This window comes from Chelon labrosus (assembly GCF_963514085.1).
Source record: "Chelon labrosus genome assembly, chromosome: 11".
In the NCBI taxonomy this organism is placed as follows: Eukaryota; Metazoa; Chordata; class Actinopteri; order Mugiliformes; family Mugilidae; genus Chelon; species Chelon labrosus.
Genome location: NC_140344.1, coordinates 22,570,869 through 22,591,168, shown reverse-complemented (window position 1 = coordinate 22,591,168; position 20,300 = coordinate 22,570,869). Strand labels below are relative to the sequence as shown.

Sequence of the window (20,300 nt, the reverse complement as noted above, 5' to 3'; positions counted from 1 at the left end):
GGTCTTGTGACAGAGCCCCAGCCCGGTCCCCCTGTATGAGTTAGCTTGCCAGTGCTGTCTATATATAACCTCCTCAATCAGCTCAGTGGCTGGTTGGACTTCAGCTGAACTTAATACATTATATGGGCCAGAGAGATACATGGCTTTACTGACCCGGCATGTAAACTTAATGCTCTTTGTGATGGGAGGCCTTTCAGATCCTTTTGTGGAAGTGCAAGCATATGACCGACTGCACCAGAAAAACACAACACAGCTCCTTAAATTTTAAAGTCCTAATTTTCTTTCTTTGGCCCCCCTTTTCTTTCTTTGGCCATGATTTAATGTGAAAACTTGGACTTTTGAAGCATAGCAATCTAACATTAAAATGAAATATGGAAGTTGCATATGCACAGGACAAATGCAGAAAATGGAAGACGTCTTTTTGTGCAGTGCTGAGATGGCCATTTATTTTAATCAGGGATGGCTGACATCTGGAAACATTACTGCATGTGATACATTTATTTTTTATCTACGGGGCAACAAAGCAAATCTACAGGATTGCATGTCTCCACAGAAACACCAGTGAAAACACCGCTGAAAAGGCAAACACAATCTTCGCCCTTGCGGTATGGCATTGGCCGAGACCAATTTGATGTTTAATGTAAAAATCTCTGAATCTTTGAAATGCAAGGACCCCGTGGTGCCGCGATCAAACCTGCCTTTGAAAGTTCAGGAGAAAACAGCATTCCTATTGCAGATATTTTCTACTTAAACTGGACGTGTAGCTGGGTATAAGAGCTCAGGTCAGCATCTCTCTGTGAACCTTTTTTGGTTGCAAAGACAAAATAACTGTTTCATGACTCCGCCATACTCGCAGGCTGCACTCCAGGTATTTATTTATAACTGCTCGTTTTGAGGGGTCTCTCAACAAATAATGAATCCGTCAGCCGTCAGCACCCACATAAAATTTAAAGCCCTCGGCTTCTCTTCCTCCTCGTTCATTTCGCATTTAAATGACCGGGTGTCACTGCAAAAGAAGAATTTCTGCATGACGGGAAATATCACAGAAGTCTTTTTTTTTTCTTCCTCACTTGTGTCACTTTCCTTTCCGGGGGACGTGACCTAAATTAGCCCCTCTATGCTGACCCGGACCACGGGCGTGCTTGACAGGTTTCCATGTCAGCTGGGGGCCACCGTGTTCCCACGAGGGCACTGTTAACAAAAGTAACCAGAGAGGCGTGAAATATTCTCTGACAGACGTGCACCTCCTCTATTTTAGGAAGCAGGAAGGGCTGAAAGGGATTTTCACACATTCAGACAGACACACGTGCGCACGGAGTACGGCAAATTAATGAGAAGGTTGGCTGCATTTCTACTACATGTATGAGGTTTAGATTACCTCCCCTGCAATTCTCCGGCGTGAACCTTCACCCTGCATGTGCTAACACTTCTGCTTTGACACCAGAGAGGGGAGTGAGGGGGCAGGGGCCTAGGGAGTGTAAGGAATAGAGCAGTTAGGGGGTTCATACGTGAAGCTTTTTCATTTTGCAGCCCCGTGAACCAAAAGTGCGGGGATTACTTTGATAATCCCCAAGAAAAGACTCACCAGTACAAATTACCATCACAATTTATTCATGGGCTTTTCATCCCGCATACACAGACACGGCAAATGGGGAATCTGATTGCTCAAGATACAGTAGTGACAGGGCGTTTGTGAAGGATTTGGATCCCGTCATGTCACTCTGTAATCATGTTTTTGGCCGCCTGTGTGAAATCCCCTGTTTGCCTGCAAGAGTTTGCCCACACGAGAGCCGCTCAGCTTCACTCTCAAATACATCCTCACAACATTTTGAGGCTCAGTAAACAGAATCTTGTATCATCTCATCTAATCTTGTGACATCTCAAAAAAAGAAGGAGAAAAAAAAGCTCTTTGGATTCGACGATCAACCTTCGTCTAGCGAATGAAAGTGAATTCCTCTCGCTTTGCGGTTTGTGCTCTGAATACAGAATAAAAAAAGTGAATCTGGCCAATAAAAATAAAAATTAGGATACGAGGACTTGTACTTGATTGCAGCTGTTGCATATTAGATGACTTTGATGATGAAAAGGCTTCGTCCCGTTTGTTTTTTTTTCACGCATCCCTACTTTGAACATTTCGGCCTCTTTAAATTTAGATATCTGCGCTTCAAAGTGAGTTATTTCAAATAAGCTGGCGTAGTTGGTGTACTGACTAAAAAGGACCACGGTTATGGTCTTTTAGGGTTAACACGGTCCTTAGTCAAGAGCCCTTGGCAAACTCTCCCAGTGTGACTCATGCTTGAGGCTGGAGACCCAAGCAGCAGTCGGTGTTTCGGTGTGGACGTCATGTACAGAAATGACACGACAATAATAAAAAGTTGAAAGTAATCCTTGTTATCTTGTCTTTGAAATCATGTCTGATGACAGGGCGGCCTCTGTGGCTCGAGGTCTTTTAGTGGTGGACAGCTGGAAAGTTAAATACACACACAGACAATGAGCACATACACATAAGACATACTTTATATAACATTATGACCAGCTTCCTAATATTGTGGAGGTCTCCCTTGTGCCTCCAAAACAGTTGTGACTCATCAGAGAATGGACATGGGCTTTCTGAGGGTGTCCTGTGGTGTCTGGCAACATGATAATGTTAGTAGGGGGCCTTTGGGTCCTATGGGTTGAGGGGAGGGGCCTCTGTGGATCATCCCACAGATACTTGATCAGTTTGGAATCTAGTGAATTTGGAGGCCAGGTCAACACCTTGTGCTGATGTTTTTTTTTTTTTTTTTGTGTTGCGCCTATGTCAGGCTGCATCCTGCTGAGAATGGCTGCAGCCATCGAGGAGTGTCACTGCTATGGGGTGGGGGTGCCTGGTCTGGTCTAGGTCATCCACATGAATGCCAGGTCCAAACAAGATGGTCAACGTTATGCGCTTCTCCTGTTAGTGGTCTTAATGTTGTGGCTGACTTGTGAATATATGATTATCAAAATGTCCTTAGTGGACAAAATGATCATTAGGAACATTTTAGTCCAGAAGAAGTTCTGTTCCCATATTGTGTGCCAGTTCGCCACAAAAAATGACACCAGTTCACTGAAGTTTTTCAAATCACAAATTGCATGCTATCTTTTTAGAACTGGCTTTTCAAATCCTGCACATAGTTCAGTACATTCATAAACTTAAGTTCATGCTTTAACAAAGGGAAAAATTCCTTTGCTGCATGTAGCAACTAAATAATGTAATATAATGATTCAAGATGGTATTAAAGCTTAGGACAACCAAACAAGGTAGTACTAGATGTGTAGAGTTATAGAATTTCATCCATTTACCAGCCACTGCATGGAATGTCAGAAATGTACAAAACCCGGACTTTTATGCTATAAAAGAAGATGATATAATTTGTGATTGAAACGACTGACTGTGGTACTTTTCTCCGTAATATTACCTGGCCCTGCGGAGCGGTTTGTTTATAGGGTGTACCCCCACCCCACACACAACGCCAGCTGACCGAGATGTCTCAGATTGCCCCAACTCACATTCTCGCTGGGGGAATGACATGTATGATGCTAAAAGAGTTAGTATGACAAGTTCAAGGGAAGTTCATAAATGGCTCGTCTTATGACAGGCTTTAATGGAGATCTAATGTGCATTGATTTATTCCAGAACAGGACTCTCTCTGCAGGTATTGATCCATATGTTCATCTTTTAGTCGTAGTTATCCCTCCTGTTCCCTGGAAACAAGGATGCAGTGTGGTTTACAACTTGCAAGGCTGTTTTTTATGTATTAATGCTTTCAACCATAGGATACAATGGCTGTATAAAAGAAGTGAAGTGAATAGTGAAGTCCCTTTATACTGCATTTTTCTAATTTCAAATATGGAAGGACTCCACTGCACTCGGCTGCACAAAACAAGCAATTGTGTAGAAGTCTATAAGAAAACAACTGCTCGCTTGAGTTCCTCCTTTCAAATCTACCTCTATATGTCATGTTGTTCCTTTACGGTCCCATTTAGGCATCAGAGTCTCTAACAAAGTAGAATCAGGATGATGGATAAATAGCAGTGAACTGGTATTTCTCCATTTCTGAAACATCATTAACCCCATCCCAACTCGCAAAGTTGGTACTAACCCAAGCATTCACTCGGGCTAGGAAGTAGGGTTGTCGATGCCGGTTAATGATGTCCGGTGTGGAGGTCACTTACAGAGTCGTGTTACAGCCTCCTCAATGCAACATTACAGCCTGAATGAAGGCTCATTTATTCTCCCTTTCTGTGCAATTTATGCCTCTCCTTGAATCCTTCTCCAACAGCCTCGAGGTGGGTTACAGTGAATAATACAGCTGCAATTATGTCAAAGCGTGAATACGGGGGTTGATGCCCCCACTATTATTTAGTGATATATCTCTTTATGCGGTCCAGCACGTTGAGATGGGGAGGCTGATGAGGATCCGGGCGATTGCTGACCAGAAAAGAGCAGTTACACAGTCCATTTCACTCCTGTGCTAATTAGCATGTCAACTGTGAAGGCATCACCAATGAGGCGTTCGGCAGGGGTGGGTGGGAAGGAAACAGGGCCAGGCAAGGAAACTTTTCGGTGCCATCAAACTGCCACTAAAACCTGACCTTTACATGAGTCAAAGAGGGAAAGCTGCTAGTCTATGGGGGTGGGGGCGCATATTAGTTTGAATCACTGTGTGAGCGGAAACCGGCAAGAAGGTTTTAGTATTCTCGAGAGCCGACGGATCATCTTTTGTTTTGCGGGGCTCCAAATGAAAAGCCTGGTATCCTCACACAGCCGGCGATGAACACAATTCTTTGCGATTCTCAGCCTTCATCCCACTCGAGCCGTTTTTGAATGAATAAAAAGAAGTGATGGGATATTCTGAGGGAGAGGAGAAGTATAAAAGGGGAGAAAGCTCCCGCAGCAGCCGCAGGGAACGCTGATCAGGGCCTAACCATATGGCAATTGAACGTAATTTGAGGCACATTAAAAGTTTTATTATAGTTAAAGCTGAAGCACTTCAAGAATCACGCTTTTTGTTCACACTACAGCTGTCAAGCCTTAATCTTGCATCAGTAGCTCTTTTTTTTTTTCCTTCTTACTTCAAGAGCAGGTTTTTTTTCATAATGATGGATGGGCACAGCTTAGACAACACTCAGGTGCTGTGGCCGCCATGCCCAAAGGTGGAATAGAATCACTTCCCCCCTGGATGAGGAGCGGATGCAGACGGAGCATCATCAGCATTCAAACTGCACCCGCAGACACACTGCACTTCCATGAATACAGAGCGACTCTGGGTATTGGTTAATGTAAAGTCTTGTTTTCATTCGCGCCCTAAGTTTATTATCTCCAGAATGAAGTCGGTTGTGGGCGCACATTCACAGAATAAGGTCAATTTTCCAGGAATTGTTCACCGAAAACTAAATTAGAGGAGAGGGAGAGGTTGCGCTCTGCAGTGTTCCCTCATCGCAGCGGCACTGCAAATTCCCAATGCCCCCGTATTTTTTTTTTTCCGTTTTTTTTTTAAAATACGGTATGAAATATGGCATGCATTACAGCACACGCTGCAAAATGCTTGGGTTGAATCTACAGCACGGAAAGAAGAAACACAGTGACCTAAAACATGTAAAGGGACCGGAAAGAGGGCCACTTAGGCAGCCCGGATTGTATACCATCCGGAGACATTACCTCTAATAACATAAGCAAACCTCTTCCTATACAATGTATTTCCATGTCTTTTAAGCGCTGTTGAATAATTTACTCTATGAAGACAAAAGGATATTATAAAGTCTTTCATGAGTGCAAGGAAATAGTCATTACTCTGCGGTATGGCATTCAGAGTAACTATTGACTATGTGTCTTTCAATCTGAATATCCTCCCTTCTCACTAGGCATCCGCCTGGTGCTCCGGTTTTCACTTAAGCGGATGTGCATATTTTGCGTCTTCATCTTCCCTCTGTCCCTCCGGGGATGCATAATGCCTTGCATTACATAACAGGAGCGTTTCCATTCACAGTACCCGGCAGCTCCAGGAATAAACATACTGTCACGGTTTTGCCTTTTGTCGTTCATTGTGCACCGATTTCTATTTTCTGTTCGCCCGCTTCTGTCACTTCAGACGAGCTGCTTCAGCCTGCCCATGCTGTCCCACCTTAAGTTCCCCGCCCCTATTCTCACCTGTACCGTATACAGCGTATCCCCAGCTCACCTCTGCACATCCGGTAGACTGTCTGTGTTCTCTGTGCCATTGCTTTCCAGCTGGTGCCTGTTTTGTTTTTTTTCGGTCTTGTCCGTTATTGTGGATTCTGTCTTTGTCTGGGTCCTTGTGTTCATTTGCCCACCGAGTTTTTCGCAACCGTGACGTCTTTTAATTAAACCTCAATTTTTGCTTTAACAGTTTCGTCTTATTCATCTTTGTTGATTTGGCCTAGGTATTCACAAATTTTTAAAAAAAATATTGCAAAGAAACTAAATAGGAAATGTGTTCCTGCCCTTTGTAAATCATCTGAAAGCACAACGTAGTAAATAGACTTACTGTGTGTTTGCACGGCTTGTGACGCACTTTACCGCCTTATGCAGTGTTTCTTCTGGATTCCATCTAATGTAACCGATGTCCAATTAAATCTGCCCCGATCATTAAGAGTGTGAATAAGCCTTCATCGCATTGTGGTGGTGAAATGTTTTCAGCCGTCCGCTTGCACTGCCGGTGTCTCTAATGGATGTTGTGTTCCAGCAGCGGTTCATGTCTTGGTCGGCTCTGCATCCCTGCAGCAAGGCCGCTTGCCCACTCCGTGCGGTGAAATTAGATAATAAGCCACGTAATACACACACACACATCATGCATGCACTGAAACATACGTACTTAGCGTCGCCTTTCTCTGCGCTCGCTGTGAACCCAGCGGCCATTTGTGCATAAGGTCGTGCAGACTGACCATGGAACTAAAGCCGTAACAATCTGTTTCTGATTCCCAAGGACTTCAGTCATTTGCAGGGAGAAATCCCAAGGCTGCTTTTCACCTCATTTTAGGCCCTCAATTGGCAGACACTTGAAATGCATTTGTAATGACATATTCTGCTCTTCTGGCAATCTCAGCCGTAGCCAGCCAAGGTCACCTCAGCATCCCACAAAGCCCCTATGCCTATTAGAAGAAGTAAATTATGCTGACAGTTGATAGTGGTGTCTGCAGAGGTTATTTTGCTGTTTGTGGTTTTCTAAAATTGGGACACTAATAGAGCGATGTGGGTCTATCAACCATATGGATAACTCTGTTGGTGAACTCTCTGTACCATGGTACATTCACAGAAGCTGACCTGCATCGTGACATCGAGTCTTGGGCTCATTTTGATTCTGCAAGAGGTGAAAGGGGCCAGAGAAATGTGCTGAGGGTAGCACTCTGCCCTCTTGTTTTACTTACAGCACACTATATCTGCTATATAATGCATTAGGGATTTCCCATTTCCTTGAGCCCTTTGGTCCACTGCTTCAGGTACTGTGCGGGGAACTGGTTGAGTGTCAACCCTACCTAATACACAGGGCTTTCGCCATGCTTTACCTCTGCTGAGCCAGCACACTCATTAAGCCCTTCAACTAGTGAAACTCAATGGGAGACCGTCCAACCGTCTGCCCGCCTCCTAGGATTTTCGGCATGGCTGCACCGTCAGTCCAGAGTGAGATATTTATACGAGCCAAATGTTTGTGTGCCTCTGCAGGCGAGGCACTTTATGTGGAGGAAAGCAGGCACTCATAAAAAGGCACTGACTTCACATAAATAGATATTTATTTTCCTGAAGTGTTCACCTTTTATTCTACGCCTCTGCCCCTAAGATATCTTCATAAGCGCCTTCGATGTCAACAGCAGGCAACGAAATTCGCATTTAATTAGCGCCTCGTGTGTGGAAGGTCTCCCGCTATCGGCTCCGTTTCTCCATTATCTCATTGTCCTCGTGAGGACATCGCTGGGATTTTATGGTCCTCCATCTCTTTGAAGGACTAAGTGGAGTGTGTTTCCGTGCACTGGTTCTTAGCTGACTTGGAAGAGGCGGCAGTAAGACGAAGAAGCTTCACCCCGCATCTGCAGCACGAATAAGTAAAGAAGCTTTTCTCTCCTGTGGCAGTGTTTGTCTGCATTTGCACCAGGGCTTTGGTCTTTGGCTGTGTGCTTTGTAGTCGCGCTTGGCTTTCAGGCCCCGTTTCCCTGCGCATCTCTCCGAGTCTCCACACACACTCTCGCTGTCACTGCATGACTGTGGCAAGCACAGCTGCCTCACTCTGTGGCTCCTATCCTGAGATGACTGTCCCCTTTCTGGTTCTCTACTACTTGCTCTTAATGCATAATTAAACTGCCTATGGGTTCTTAGGCTGATTGAAGAGTCTTGTTGGAATGGTAAAAAATCTCACAGCGGAATTAGTCAAGGATGTCTAATAGCGTTTCTTCTGCCATTGTCCTGGCTTCTTTTTTTCTTTTTCTTTTTTTTTTCTTTCCTTGTCTTGTCCTTAAGGTAGACGCGGTTGTCAGGTGTGAAAGAGTGCGGATGTGTCAGCGCAGACAGCAGGGAAAGCTCCGGACAGGCAGAGAAAGGCTTGTCTGTCTTTAATCCTTCTTGGCACGATTGATTTAGAGTCACTTTAGGGTGAATAGGCCTTTTGGCACTTTTTGGGATGGAGAGTGAGGGAGGGAGACTGGCGAGCACTGCATCACTGATGGGTGCACCACTGCAGACACCTGAACTGGGTAATCTAAGCCCTTAGTGCCCAGTTAAAGATAAAGGCAAGGCAAAGGGATCTACCACAGCATTCTGGATGCTTGACCTAGCTTGCGATGGATGGTAGGAACTCTACTATAGAAGTATATCAGCACATAATTGGAAAGATAAGTCTGTTTGTATGTCATATAAGAGTACCCCGAACAGCAAGTTCCCTGATTTGTGTAGACAATATGTGCTTGACTTCATAAAACTCACTTGTCCCCAAATTAAAGTGTGCATGCTCGTACAAAACGGCACGCCGTGTTATCGCGCCGTCAGTCAGGCAGTGTGATTTGCTAGGTAATCTCTCGCACTGTGTGAATCTGCCAGGACTTCACCGGGGGAATGAAATTTTAACCAGGCAGATATAGCTTTTTTAATCATACACTCCACATCGGTCTCGGTGCCCTTTTTTAAATTTATGTTTATTCTGAGCCTGAAAGCGCCGCAGCCACCACCGCGGACCCTGTGAATAATTTACTCGCTATACGACTCACATCGCCCGTACGCTATTAACTCGGGGAATGACTTGGATGCCCCCAGGAAGCACAGCGAGGCAGGAGGTGGGGAGTTTTACTGGGAGGAAGTATATGACCTACAGCGCAGCTTGTCGACAATCATCCGGACAAATATTGGGTAAAGGGATGGAGTGGATAATGCGGAGCAACTTCGCTTGCCCCGAGTGCTGTTACAGTTTAAGTACTGTTGTTTCAGGATTTCAGCTACAGTCAGTAAAAAATAGTTGTTGACTAAAGGTTTGCTCTTGCATCTACCAAAAAAAACTGTCAATAGCACATGTCAAAAGCCAGGCAAGTAAGGTTGCTGCTATTGAAGGAGTAATTGCTTTGACTGCACCGCCTGTTCTGAATCAGCCACCGTTTAGTGAGGCTGAACTTTAATGAGGAGTTCAAGGGGTTCAAATGATTTTAGCTCTGAGCTAATAATGACGAAAGGCCTTAAAAAAAAGAAAGTGTCTTTAGGTTTGTCAAGAAAAACAAGGCATATTCTTTACCTAGGAAGCTACGGAGGCTTTTCTGCAAGGTAATTAAAGCTTGATCACGGGCTACTGTCGGCCGTAGACCACGGCAACACCATTAAACACCGTCAGTCCGACACTTCTAATATGTGGCTCTCGCTCTGCAAACTCTCAACTAAACCAGAACTCCTGTCTCTCGCGTGGTGCATTCACTGACATCAAGGACAAAAAAACATGCCCTACAACCACAGAAACAGTGTCAAATAATACAACACAACAGAACTACATGCGCTTATCAATACTGTACACTGCAGATATGTTTAGCCTATATAAATTGTCACTGTCGATAGCGTATGTTTAATAATTTTAGACAATGAAATTCACCAACAAATTGTTGATGTGCAGCCTTATCGACTGCCGTTGAGAGGATTTGGGCCGTTCTTCTGCTAGTGTTAGCGGATGTCTTTTTAGATGAGTGTGAATTGTAGTAGTACATTTGTTGTATTTCAGGAATGACTTGCATACTCGTGTGCATAGTTTTGCATACGTGTCACAGTAGAGTGGGATTCATCTTTGGTGAAGTGTTTCCACACATACCATGATCCGCTGCTAGTTTGCTGCAATAACCCTCACCTGTCTTTTCAAAGGCGCCCGTGTTGTCATTGTCACGTGATCGGCAACTAGTCGACTTCCTGCCAAAAGCGTCACGGCACAGCAGCAAAGTCGACTTGTCGTTCTGTCTGCCGGTTTTGTTCCGTCTGCTCAACTGTGGCCACCGCGGAGAACAGATTCACGAGAAGTACTTATTTATAAGAAATAACCCTCTCTGACAGGCACACACAAACAACATCTCCGGAGAGCGTACACTTAAAATGACTCCTTTTCTTTCACAGCGTGCTTCAAAGGAGACCATTTCTTCTTCCTGGTTGGAAAATACAAAGAGTCTATCTTTATTTCCAGGCTTTTTCCCCCTCACATTTGATGTTTACAGATACTTTGTTATGTTTGCTGTTTTCGTGACTCTGGTTCCCTCTCACAGCTGGCAGGGCATTGTACTGATACAGTATCATAAATCACTGGCTTGCGGGATCACGCGGCTTAAAGTGGGAAGAAAAAAAATCTGCTTTTTTTTTTTTTAATATTCTCCGTCTTAATGTCAGTGCAAAATGGTGCCGACTAAATCGGGAGGTTTTGTGGGGGAAAAAAAAGAAGGATGGAGTTGCAGTAAAAGGGCAGAGGGGATTGTGAAGTGATAAAGTGGCTACAGCTTCAATGGTGCAGTCAGGTTGGCATTTTCACCAATTTTATGCTTTATTGTGTTGTAATGTTAAAAGCGCTTCCTAATTACTTAAACTAAAGGTTAGTCGTTAGTCTGCGTGAAAGACGTCTCCTTTGCCGGCTGATTATTTACTCACAGCTACAAGGTCTAGTGAACTGCGTCAAGACGCTTCGACACCCTTCCTCATTGCACACACACATTGACTCACTCACTCAAACTCAAACAGACTCAGTCACCGGGGCAGTGAGCTCTTGCGATGAGCCGTCACAGAGGACAGCGGTAATTTGGCAAAAGCTGTCATTCTTTAAGACAGGACGTGACCTCTCGGAGTGATCAGTGTGTGAAAAGGTCCTTCAGCATCGCCCCCGCATACACACCAAAGACCCCTCTGCTCCTGGGCAGATTGAAATGGGGTCCCATGTTGGCTGGTTCCATGTCGCTGAGACAGTTACTGCGGCAACTGATAATTCTCGAAGTCAGCCACTCGGATGAAGGGTCAGCCTCTATTTTCTTCTTCTCTCCCTCTGAACGCCGTCTCCTCTCTCTCTCACTGACATATCACATGTGTGACCAATCTCTCCGGCTTTAATACTCTCCTTTCGCACATCTCATGCTTGACCTCTTTCGCACAACCTTCCTGTTTGGGAAAGTTGCCTCACAGTTGTTTCACACGGTATTATTGCAATTATTTTTCATCCAGAGCTTGTTATTGGGCTCCTCGCAGCAGGGCCGCATTCATCCAGCTAGATAGATAGATAGAGTCGCGTTTCATGTCCTCCAATTTCCTCCAGCAGAAGAAACGTGACGTTGCTCCACACGTCTGTCCTCTCTGCTGGCCTTCTCCGACACTTCTCCCACAAATGACATTCAGACGCCGGACTCTGTTCTGTCTTGCCAAACAAAGTGCTCTCAAAATATTGCCTAGCTCGCACGAAAAGGTCACATATTCTCTCAGCACACTTTGATTGATTTTCCAGAAAAAAAAGAAAAAAAAAAGACTCCATATCAAGCACAATTACATGCGCCCACATCGCTCTCTCCCGTCAGAAGAGCTGTTAACTTTCTGAACTCAATTCGGTGTTAAGAGCAGCCGGTTTTATATTCCAGGCAGCAAAGATTTTTTTATTTCATTATTATCGTGGCTGGAAGATATGTTCCCATCAGCCCCAAATATGAAAGTAACCTTCGGGCTGGTGAGCAGGATGGAAGCATCTCTTGCCGATGCACGTGTGCACGCACTGCAAGGAAACAAAACAGAACATCGTCGAGGCAAAGCAGCGGATTTGTTTTGACAGCGTTGCAACTAAACAAGGAGGCAAAAAAAAAAAAAGAGTGCTAAAAGACTCAATCCCTCACTGACGCTTGTTAAAATTTAAATAGTGGTGGAGCTGGAGAGCTCTTATGTTACCCTCAGCGGCCTAATGATGCCCCGTAAAAGGGTCGACATGGGTCGAGAGGACGCTGAAGCATCTCTGCTGGTTGTTTACATCTGCACAAATAGTTAATATAGAATCACACAGGGTCAAGTTAAATAATGAGTTACAGCATAATGTGGCAAACCCCACAGACAAATAATAAATGTCTCTAATGTAGGCATTATTGTGTAAATAGTTTTCTACATCCCTTGCAAATGCAATGCCAAGCCAATTTATTCCTTGGGCCCAGATCCGATTGACGTAGCAGACATAAGTGTCTTTATAATAAGCTTTCCCTGTCACTGTTTGCAAGCTTCTGCGGCATTCGAGGATTCCCTGATCCCTCCTTTGCAGATGGGATATCAAAACGTCCCACAATTAAAAGAAGATAAGGCGCTCAGGGGAGGGACTTGAGGTCAAGCTCAGGCTTATGCGCCAAGGTCAGATAGCCGGGCAAGATCAGAGCTTAGTGGAGGTATTTCGCGGGGCACAGACACAAAGGTCTGATGGCATTGTGTTGTTGTTGCTGTCGTGGTCGTAGTAGTAGTAGTAGTAGTAGTAGTGGAGGCAGGGCAGAGATTAGAGCGTCCTCCCGGTGTAGGCTCAGATCAGACAGATTGAGCAGGGGGGCTGGGCGGGTTTCACAGTCGCTTAAGAGAGTGACACACTTGGACGGGCTCCCTTCACCGGGCATTAAACACAATTAAGAGAAGCCACCATATCCCAGCCCACCTGGACTCTTAAACCTCCCGACTGTAACCCCCCCCCCACCTCACTAGCCGTAAATCCACTCCCATCTATCTGGCCTCTTAGACGTCCTATTCGTCCGCTGCTTCCCTGAACCCCTCCTCACGCTCGATATAATCTGGCCTTCTGAATAGCGTCAGCTGTGTGTTTGCTGCTCTGCGTAAGGACACGACCTTTACAATTTAAATTGACGTTTGCATTCTCCCGTTTTTAATCAGGGTAGCATAAAAGCCTAGCCAGTGACTACCATTGCCTTTGAATTATTTAGAATAAGAATGATTGTAAAGACCTTCGAGCACCTTTTTCTCTCTTACTCTCTTAAAATTGGCCAAACCACTCACTCAGTAAGAAATCCGGTGTCCCCCCTCCCAGCCCCCCTCTTTCCTTTAACCTTGATAGCAGACTTTGTTTGTCACGGCACCGGTGCCAATCTCTCTCAAAATCCTGCACACACGGCAATCAGTGCTGGATTGTGAGCGCTCTCAACAGGGTTTTTATTCATCCTCGGCCGCTTATGCAGCGCCGTCCCCGACCCTTTCGCTCCGTCCTCACTTTTAATTGGACCCTAATCAGAAGGCCAGTGTCTCGCCCGTCCTCCCGGGTGTAGCGTATCAAAGCACTCATCCTCGGAGGTCAGCTTGTACAAAGTCAAACCTCACGGTTCACAGGTTAATAGCAGCGAGTCTGAGCTCATCTGACATTTGAGAAGGGGGCTGCTCGAAAGACAGTTTGTGTATCTACAGATCCTATAGGACTCGTTAGACCTGAGGCATCCATCAGCACCTCTCGAGGCTCGCGGTTGAACCCCTCACACATCATCACCTAACGTCACCGGGAGTCACTTTTGAGTTGGGCGGACTTATAATGGGGCTTTAAGTCACTTTGTTTGCCTGCGGCGCGACATAGCTTATCAACAGACTCGTGCCATTTTTCAACCTGAAGCTACACTCGTTTGTTAGGGAAGTGCTGAGTGCGGCACATTAACAGTTCTGCTATTTGGCAGTTCGACTTTGTCAGCTCCTGAGAATTAGCTCTGCGTGTGGTGGATTAATTATTTTACTGAGGAAAAGTAGAAAGGAAACGTTTTGTTTTTTTAAAAAAAAACAGAACCACATTTCTGGGTAATTCCTACCTGGCGAGGTCGGCGCACTGTATGTGAATGTGTGCCTCGGTATGTGTGTTTGTTTGCATGCACAGCAGGTTTGTTTGAGCGTACTGCTGACAGGCATTTAAGTGTTCTGGCACAGTGGTGCAAAGATGAGAGAGGAAGGGGGGGGAAGCGCTGTGAATAGGAGGGAAGAAAGCGCGGAGGTGCGATGATTTACCGTGGCGCCTTTCCATATTTTACCTCGTTTTGGATTTCCATTCTATTGGTTTTCCATTCTATTAGGTGTTGGCAAAAATGTCACCACTTAGCTTCTAGTCTATATTTCACCAGGTGGTCGGCATGGACGACTCTTATGTGTGATAGATGGACCAACACCTCGGCGGGCAGAACGCTCCGCTGCGCCACTCAAACCCTCCCATAAACACTCTCTTGCATTAATGGACTCACATTTCAGACCTCACGCACATAGCAGGGGCTTGGCAGGGTGACAGGGGGAGATTAGGGAATTGCTCCCTCTAGGTGAAGTTCAACTCCACTGCAGGTGGTTTTTGCAAAGCTTGGAAATTTATTTATTTTTATTTCATTTCATGGCCTGGCGGTAATTACATCTCATTTAACGTAATCAGCTCAAATGTGCAAAACCAGCACGGCCTAAGTCCCAATTTTTGCTCTAATCTGCGGCACTGCCGTTATTGGTTTATCGTAGTTGTAATTGGTGGGAACACTCTTGCTTTTTAAGCTGTGTTTGGTGATGTATGATTGCGCGGGCAATTCCCCAGTCCGCCCGAGGCAAATAAAGACTGTTGCATTGGGCATTTTCCGCTGCTATTTGAATTCTTCAAAGCTGTCCTTAACGCTGCGAATTGTAGTTCGGGAGATTTATTATTACAACCAAAGCAGCCGGTGGTGGGCCAGAAATGAATTTCTCGTTCGCCGAGGAGATAACCATTCATCCGCTGTTTGTTTTCTCACTTTGCCGTCTGTCTTATCTTTTGTCTTGCAGTTGTGCGGCTGTGGGCTGCTCGGCGTGGGCATCTGGCTCTCCGTGTCTCAGGGCAGCTTCGCCACCTTCTCGCCCTCATTCCCTTCGCTCTCGGCTGCCAACATGGTCATCGCCATCGGCGCCATCGTCATGGTAACGGGCTTCCTCGGATGCCTGGGCGCCATCAAGGAGAACAAGTGCCTGCTCCTGAGCGTGAGTTAAATCCACATACATTCAGACAAGACACACACTGATAACTGTCCTTCGTCCTTCCTCAAATCCCCGCGTGCCATTCATACGAGCAGCCGCTGAAATGATATGTGGAGCCACTCATGCAGTCGTGTTCAAAAGTTTGTGCACCTCTGGGAAAGTTGCATATTTTATGGATTTCTAAAGTCGAAAGGTGTAAATACAACCCCTGCAGCAAGCAGACCTTAAAATGTTCTTCAAATGTTAATGCTCTGTTACGTTATTTCATGAACTTAAAAATAGATATGACATTCATCGGCTCGGGCAAAGTTGGTGCCGAATGAAGCCAGCAAGAGCTCGCCTCTTTTCATACAGACTGCTGCAAGTCTTTTCACTTTTCACTTTTCAACTCGCTCTTTCTTGCACAGCATGGGTAAGATCTAACCGCAGATAGATTTCCAGTGATGTGAATGGAAGGGATGCTCCCAAAGCACATAAAAGTAACAGTGCATTAACATTTGAACAGCTCAGTGCTTAATGCCTGCGTGCTGCAGGGGTTTGCACGTACTTCTTTTTTACTTCAAAAACGGAACAATAATTTTGCAGAGCGTGTCATTTAATGCCTGGCCGTGAACAAACATCTGCAGTTGTAAGTTTCTAAACACTAAGACACGCTGGTCACAGGCCAGCAAGAGCTCTGCACTGTCTTTCAACTTGAACCTAGAGATACTGTAGATGACTGAGGGGAGTAGTTCAGTCTGCATTGTATCAGACTTCAGGGGCTCACAAAGGAAAATTAGCAGGGAGCAATGGGATTCTCCCTTTCTGCAAACTGACATCATTGCATGCATGTAGTGGCAGCCCGGTGAAAGCACTGTCAGTCACGAGGCCTTTTGCGCCAAATACGTGGCTGATTTAGTGTATACATAGCACACTAAAAGACATTTTGATATTTTTTGAGCTCAATAATTGAGAACGTTCCATTATTCATCACAAAGACTACTCTGTCTCGACACTGCACTGTTTGCCCAAAGTTGTGGAAGTGTTTTATCTCCAGCACAAGTTAATTATGAAAGTTCACTCAGCCGAATGAGTTTTTTCTTTTTTGTGCGCGTGTGTGCAACCGCCGCGGAAAGAAAGAGAAACTTTCATGTATGGAAACTTTAAATGAGAAGTGGAGCCGGGGCTCTGAGTACTTAACGTCACAAACAGCTCAATCCCTTCAAGCTCTTGCATCAGTCAAAAGCCCCACCAAATCCTCAGTGTTAGACATGGCTTCCTTCACCTGCCTAACAACTGTGAAGCAGAGGAGAGGAAGAGAGAGGAGGGGTGGGAAGGATGGCTAGAATGAGGAGAAAAAAAAAAACAACTTAATGGGAAATATAAAACTTCTGATGATTCTCATTAAGCCTCCTCCCACATCTGCGTGTGATGCCGCTTAATATTTGGCCGCAATAACCGGTGCAGCGGTGCTAGTCATCGCCTGTTGTTGTTTCTTCCCAGTCTGTGCGTCCAGCCAAACGCAGCCCTAGGGGTTTTGTGTGGGAGTGGCGGTGAGTTTATTTGGTTTCGAGACATGGGAGCATCAGAGTAGTTTCTAAATCTCTCGGAGCAAACGGATCGGCGGGTTTAACCTTGACATCTCTGATGCTTCTCCGTGGACAGCTGCCTTCAGATTAGAAATATTCAAAGCCTAGACATCTACTGCAGTAAATTTTCAGTCTGTCTCATTTGCAGCCAAAAAGTGTTTACTGAGAAAGATTAAATAATAATAATAATAATAATAATAATAATAATAATACGTGGGTGGGAAAACATTAAAATATCTGGCTGTAATGGCAACTCTTTAAAACCCTGCAAGTGTGAATTGCCAGCAAATGAGTGCATACACCCACAAAGCCGAGTGAATGCATGTGAAAGCAGGCATCAAAGCATCACCAGTTTACTTTCTGGAATCTGTTCCTTTAACTTTCAGCACCAGGAAAATGTGACAGGCCGACCGCGAGCGAGCGCACAATGGTGATGATACACTGAACTGGCAACCCAGATACTCGGCCGACAACGGGCGCGGACTATTTCATGTGGGCTTTGACATAAATAATGGCCTACCTCCTCCGTCCCGAATGAGTTTGGAATTAATGGGGTTTTCTAAAAATCTAGGTCCGTGCAACTCCTCCCGCGCCGCACCGCGCCGAAGAGCTCGGTAAATATCGAGCTGAAGTGGAGTAGTGGAAAGGAGAATCGTAGATGAGATGCGAGGCCGTGTTGGAATTAATCTTAGGAAGGATTAAGCCTTCTTCTCACACACGGTCACAAGCCATCCAGCTTCCTTTCTTTTTGTACCTCCCCGTCACTGCCATGTTTTCCTTCGTGTCCCTTTTTACATAGTTCCTTCTCGTTTTTTTTGAGTCTATTGCTTTAATTTATTTTTCAGTGATCTGTATTTCTGTGTATTCTGCTTCTAACTGTAAGCTGGAAGGAATACTGTGACATTTTGGGGACGGACAGGATGGTAAACAGGCCGTTACCCACAACTACTGGTTAACAGCAGGATACAGACTAGTCTAGCTCTGTCCCACGGTAACAAAACCCGTCCCTCAGCACCTCAGAGATCACCAACTGTCCCGTCATCTCTTGCTTATTTCAGTCTTGCATCATTTCTTGGACGGGTGAAATAACTTAATCGAGTCCCGAGGTTGCCAGAAAACGATCAGACAGTCCAATATGTCAAACAACTACACCATTTTTTCAACACTTTGGTTTTTGTACAGATCAAACAAGCAAGCGATGGTGTCTCAGACAATCTCAGACGTTTCTGTCCTGGTTGATTTGGCAACATCACCCAGTCTGCAGGCGGCAAAACAAACTATTGTCGTTTCAATAAAGACGTCAGGCAGTAATTGGCCTTTCATTCTCTCGCTCTGTGAGAAACTGTGATCTGAATTTATGCTGCACATGAGTCTGTGAACAGAAGAAAGGGCAACAACGACCTCATTTTTTTTTTTTTTTTTTTTTTTTTTATGAACAGTAGCGGTATGAGCTAAGCCCGCTCATAAAACTCATTGATTTTCCGTGACTAATTCACAATAAAAGTCATCTCGTGTTTTGCAGGCTAAATACATTAATGTTAATGTTCAGTTTTCATATTAAGCAATCTTAGAGATGCTAATGTAACCTTAGAAAGAGTAACTTCCCCCAGGAATGTCTCTACAGACTAGTGATGGGCAGTTCGGTTCTTTTCTGAGAGTCGACTCTTTTGACATGGCTCCCAAAGAAGAGCCGGCTCTTTCAGCTCGCGAACGGCTCTTTATTTAGTATCATTTATAGCCTAATATGTTAGCAACAACTACATATGGTTTGTGTGTTGATAGCCCTTTTTGCATTTAATGTTTTTATGAGAAGCCTAATAAGAGTCTAATTTTGTGCAGTTATTCTGTTACAAAATCAGTCTTACTTTTGTTTAATATTTCAATCAAACTTTAATCGTGCAAACAAATGAACAAAATACTGCAATCAAATCCACACAAGCAAAAACAGAACCAAACTCAGTAGACATTTTGCAGTGAAGACACTCTGCCCAATGTCTTTAAATTTCAGCCAGATGCTGCTTCGTTTACGGGTGTCACACATAACTACGTGCGCCCGTACTTCCTCGCCGCTGTCTGCTGTAACTCAGTCAGCCACAGCATCTGCCCGCCTCTCTGTTTTTACATAATAGAAAATAGAATAGAAAGCCTTTGGTATGATCCTAAGTTGTCACATGTGATTGGCCACATGGTGTGCCCGTCAAAACACTTGATGGGAATCGGCTCTTCTGATTCACTACCAAGCTTCGGCTATTAGAGTCGGCTCTTTTGCGCATGACACATCACTACCACAGACACTCGGTTCATAAAATGCGAAAATACAAGTACTGCAAGACTTCCATCAGTGGGCCATAGGCTCAGTCATGAGTTTGCTACCTCATTTGGTGATAGCTAATCAGTTAACAGACATTTATTTAAATGAAAATCTTCCAGATTGCCACTTTAAGCTTCAAAAGATGCTGGTAGGCAGATTATTTTGCATTCAGACAGAGACGGGCTGTTTCCCTCGGTTTTATTTCTAATTTAATTTAATTTATTTGCTAATGGGCTGCTAGCTCTTCTCATCTATTGCTTGGCGAGAAAACAAGTGTGCTTCCCGGAATGACAAAAGATTGCTTTAACCTGAGCGGCTGTGTTCATCTAAATGTATAGGTACAGAAAGAAATGCACATTTGCATTCATGGTTACAATTTTGATGCGTCACAAATCGTGGCTGCAGAGCTCATGAGATTTTATTCATTGTGTGGCGCTCAGATACGCCTGGGCCCGCAATACATGGCCCTAGATTTATATTAAACATTTTTTTTCCTTTTTTTATTGGCATCACAAAGTAGATTTACAATGCCGCCAGAGCAACTGTTAAAACAAGTTCTCTTTCTCTCTCTCTCTCTCTGACAGTTCTTCATTGTCCTGCTGATAATTCTTCTGGCGGAGCTGATATTGCTCATCTTGTTCTTTGTGTACACAGATAAGGTAAGTTGATTTTGCTTTCAGCCTTACATCAGAATTTTAAAGTCTTTTATTGCTCCAGTCCACTAGCTTAAAGCTAAACGCTAAAGGAATAAGGAATATGCTGCAGTTTGTAAAACCCCAGTCTTGGAAAGCTAGTGTCTTAAATCTTGCACACACACACAAAGCTCATCACACAAATGCAGTGAGCAATAAAAAGGCGTTAGCGTGATGAACATGTCTGTGCTCCAGTTGCTTCCAGGATCAGTGTCCCCCTCTTTTATATTTGGTTGGACCTTGTATGTCTCCATTCTGCCATTAACACACAA

The 20,300-nt window shown here is 44.7% G+C and overlaps 1 protein-coding gene across 1 annotated transcript in view; it reads left to right on the top strand.

Annotated features, from left to right (window-relative positions):
- Positions 1-20,300, top strand: part of tspan9a (tetraspanin 9a) — a 71,154-nt gene that overhangs the window by 37,813 nt on the left and 13,041 nt on the right. Inside the window, exons 2-3 of the mRNA XM_084555205.1 lie at positions 15,269-15,460; positions 19,921-19,995. Coding sequence (XP_084411331.1) covers positions 15,269-15,460; positions 19,921-19,995 — 267 coding nt within the window. The remainder of the gene's footprint in view (positions 1-15,268; positions 15,461-19,920; positions 19,996-20,300) is intronic.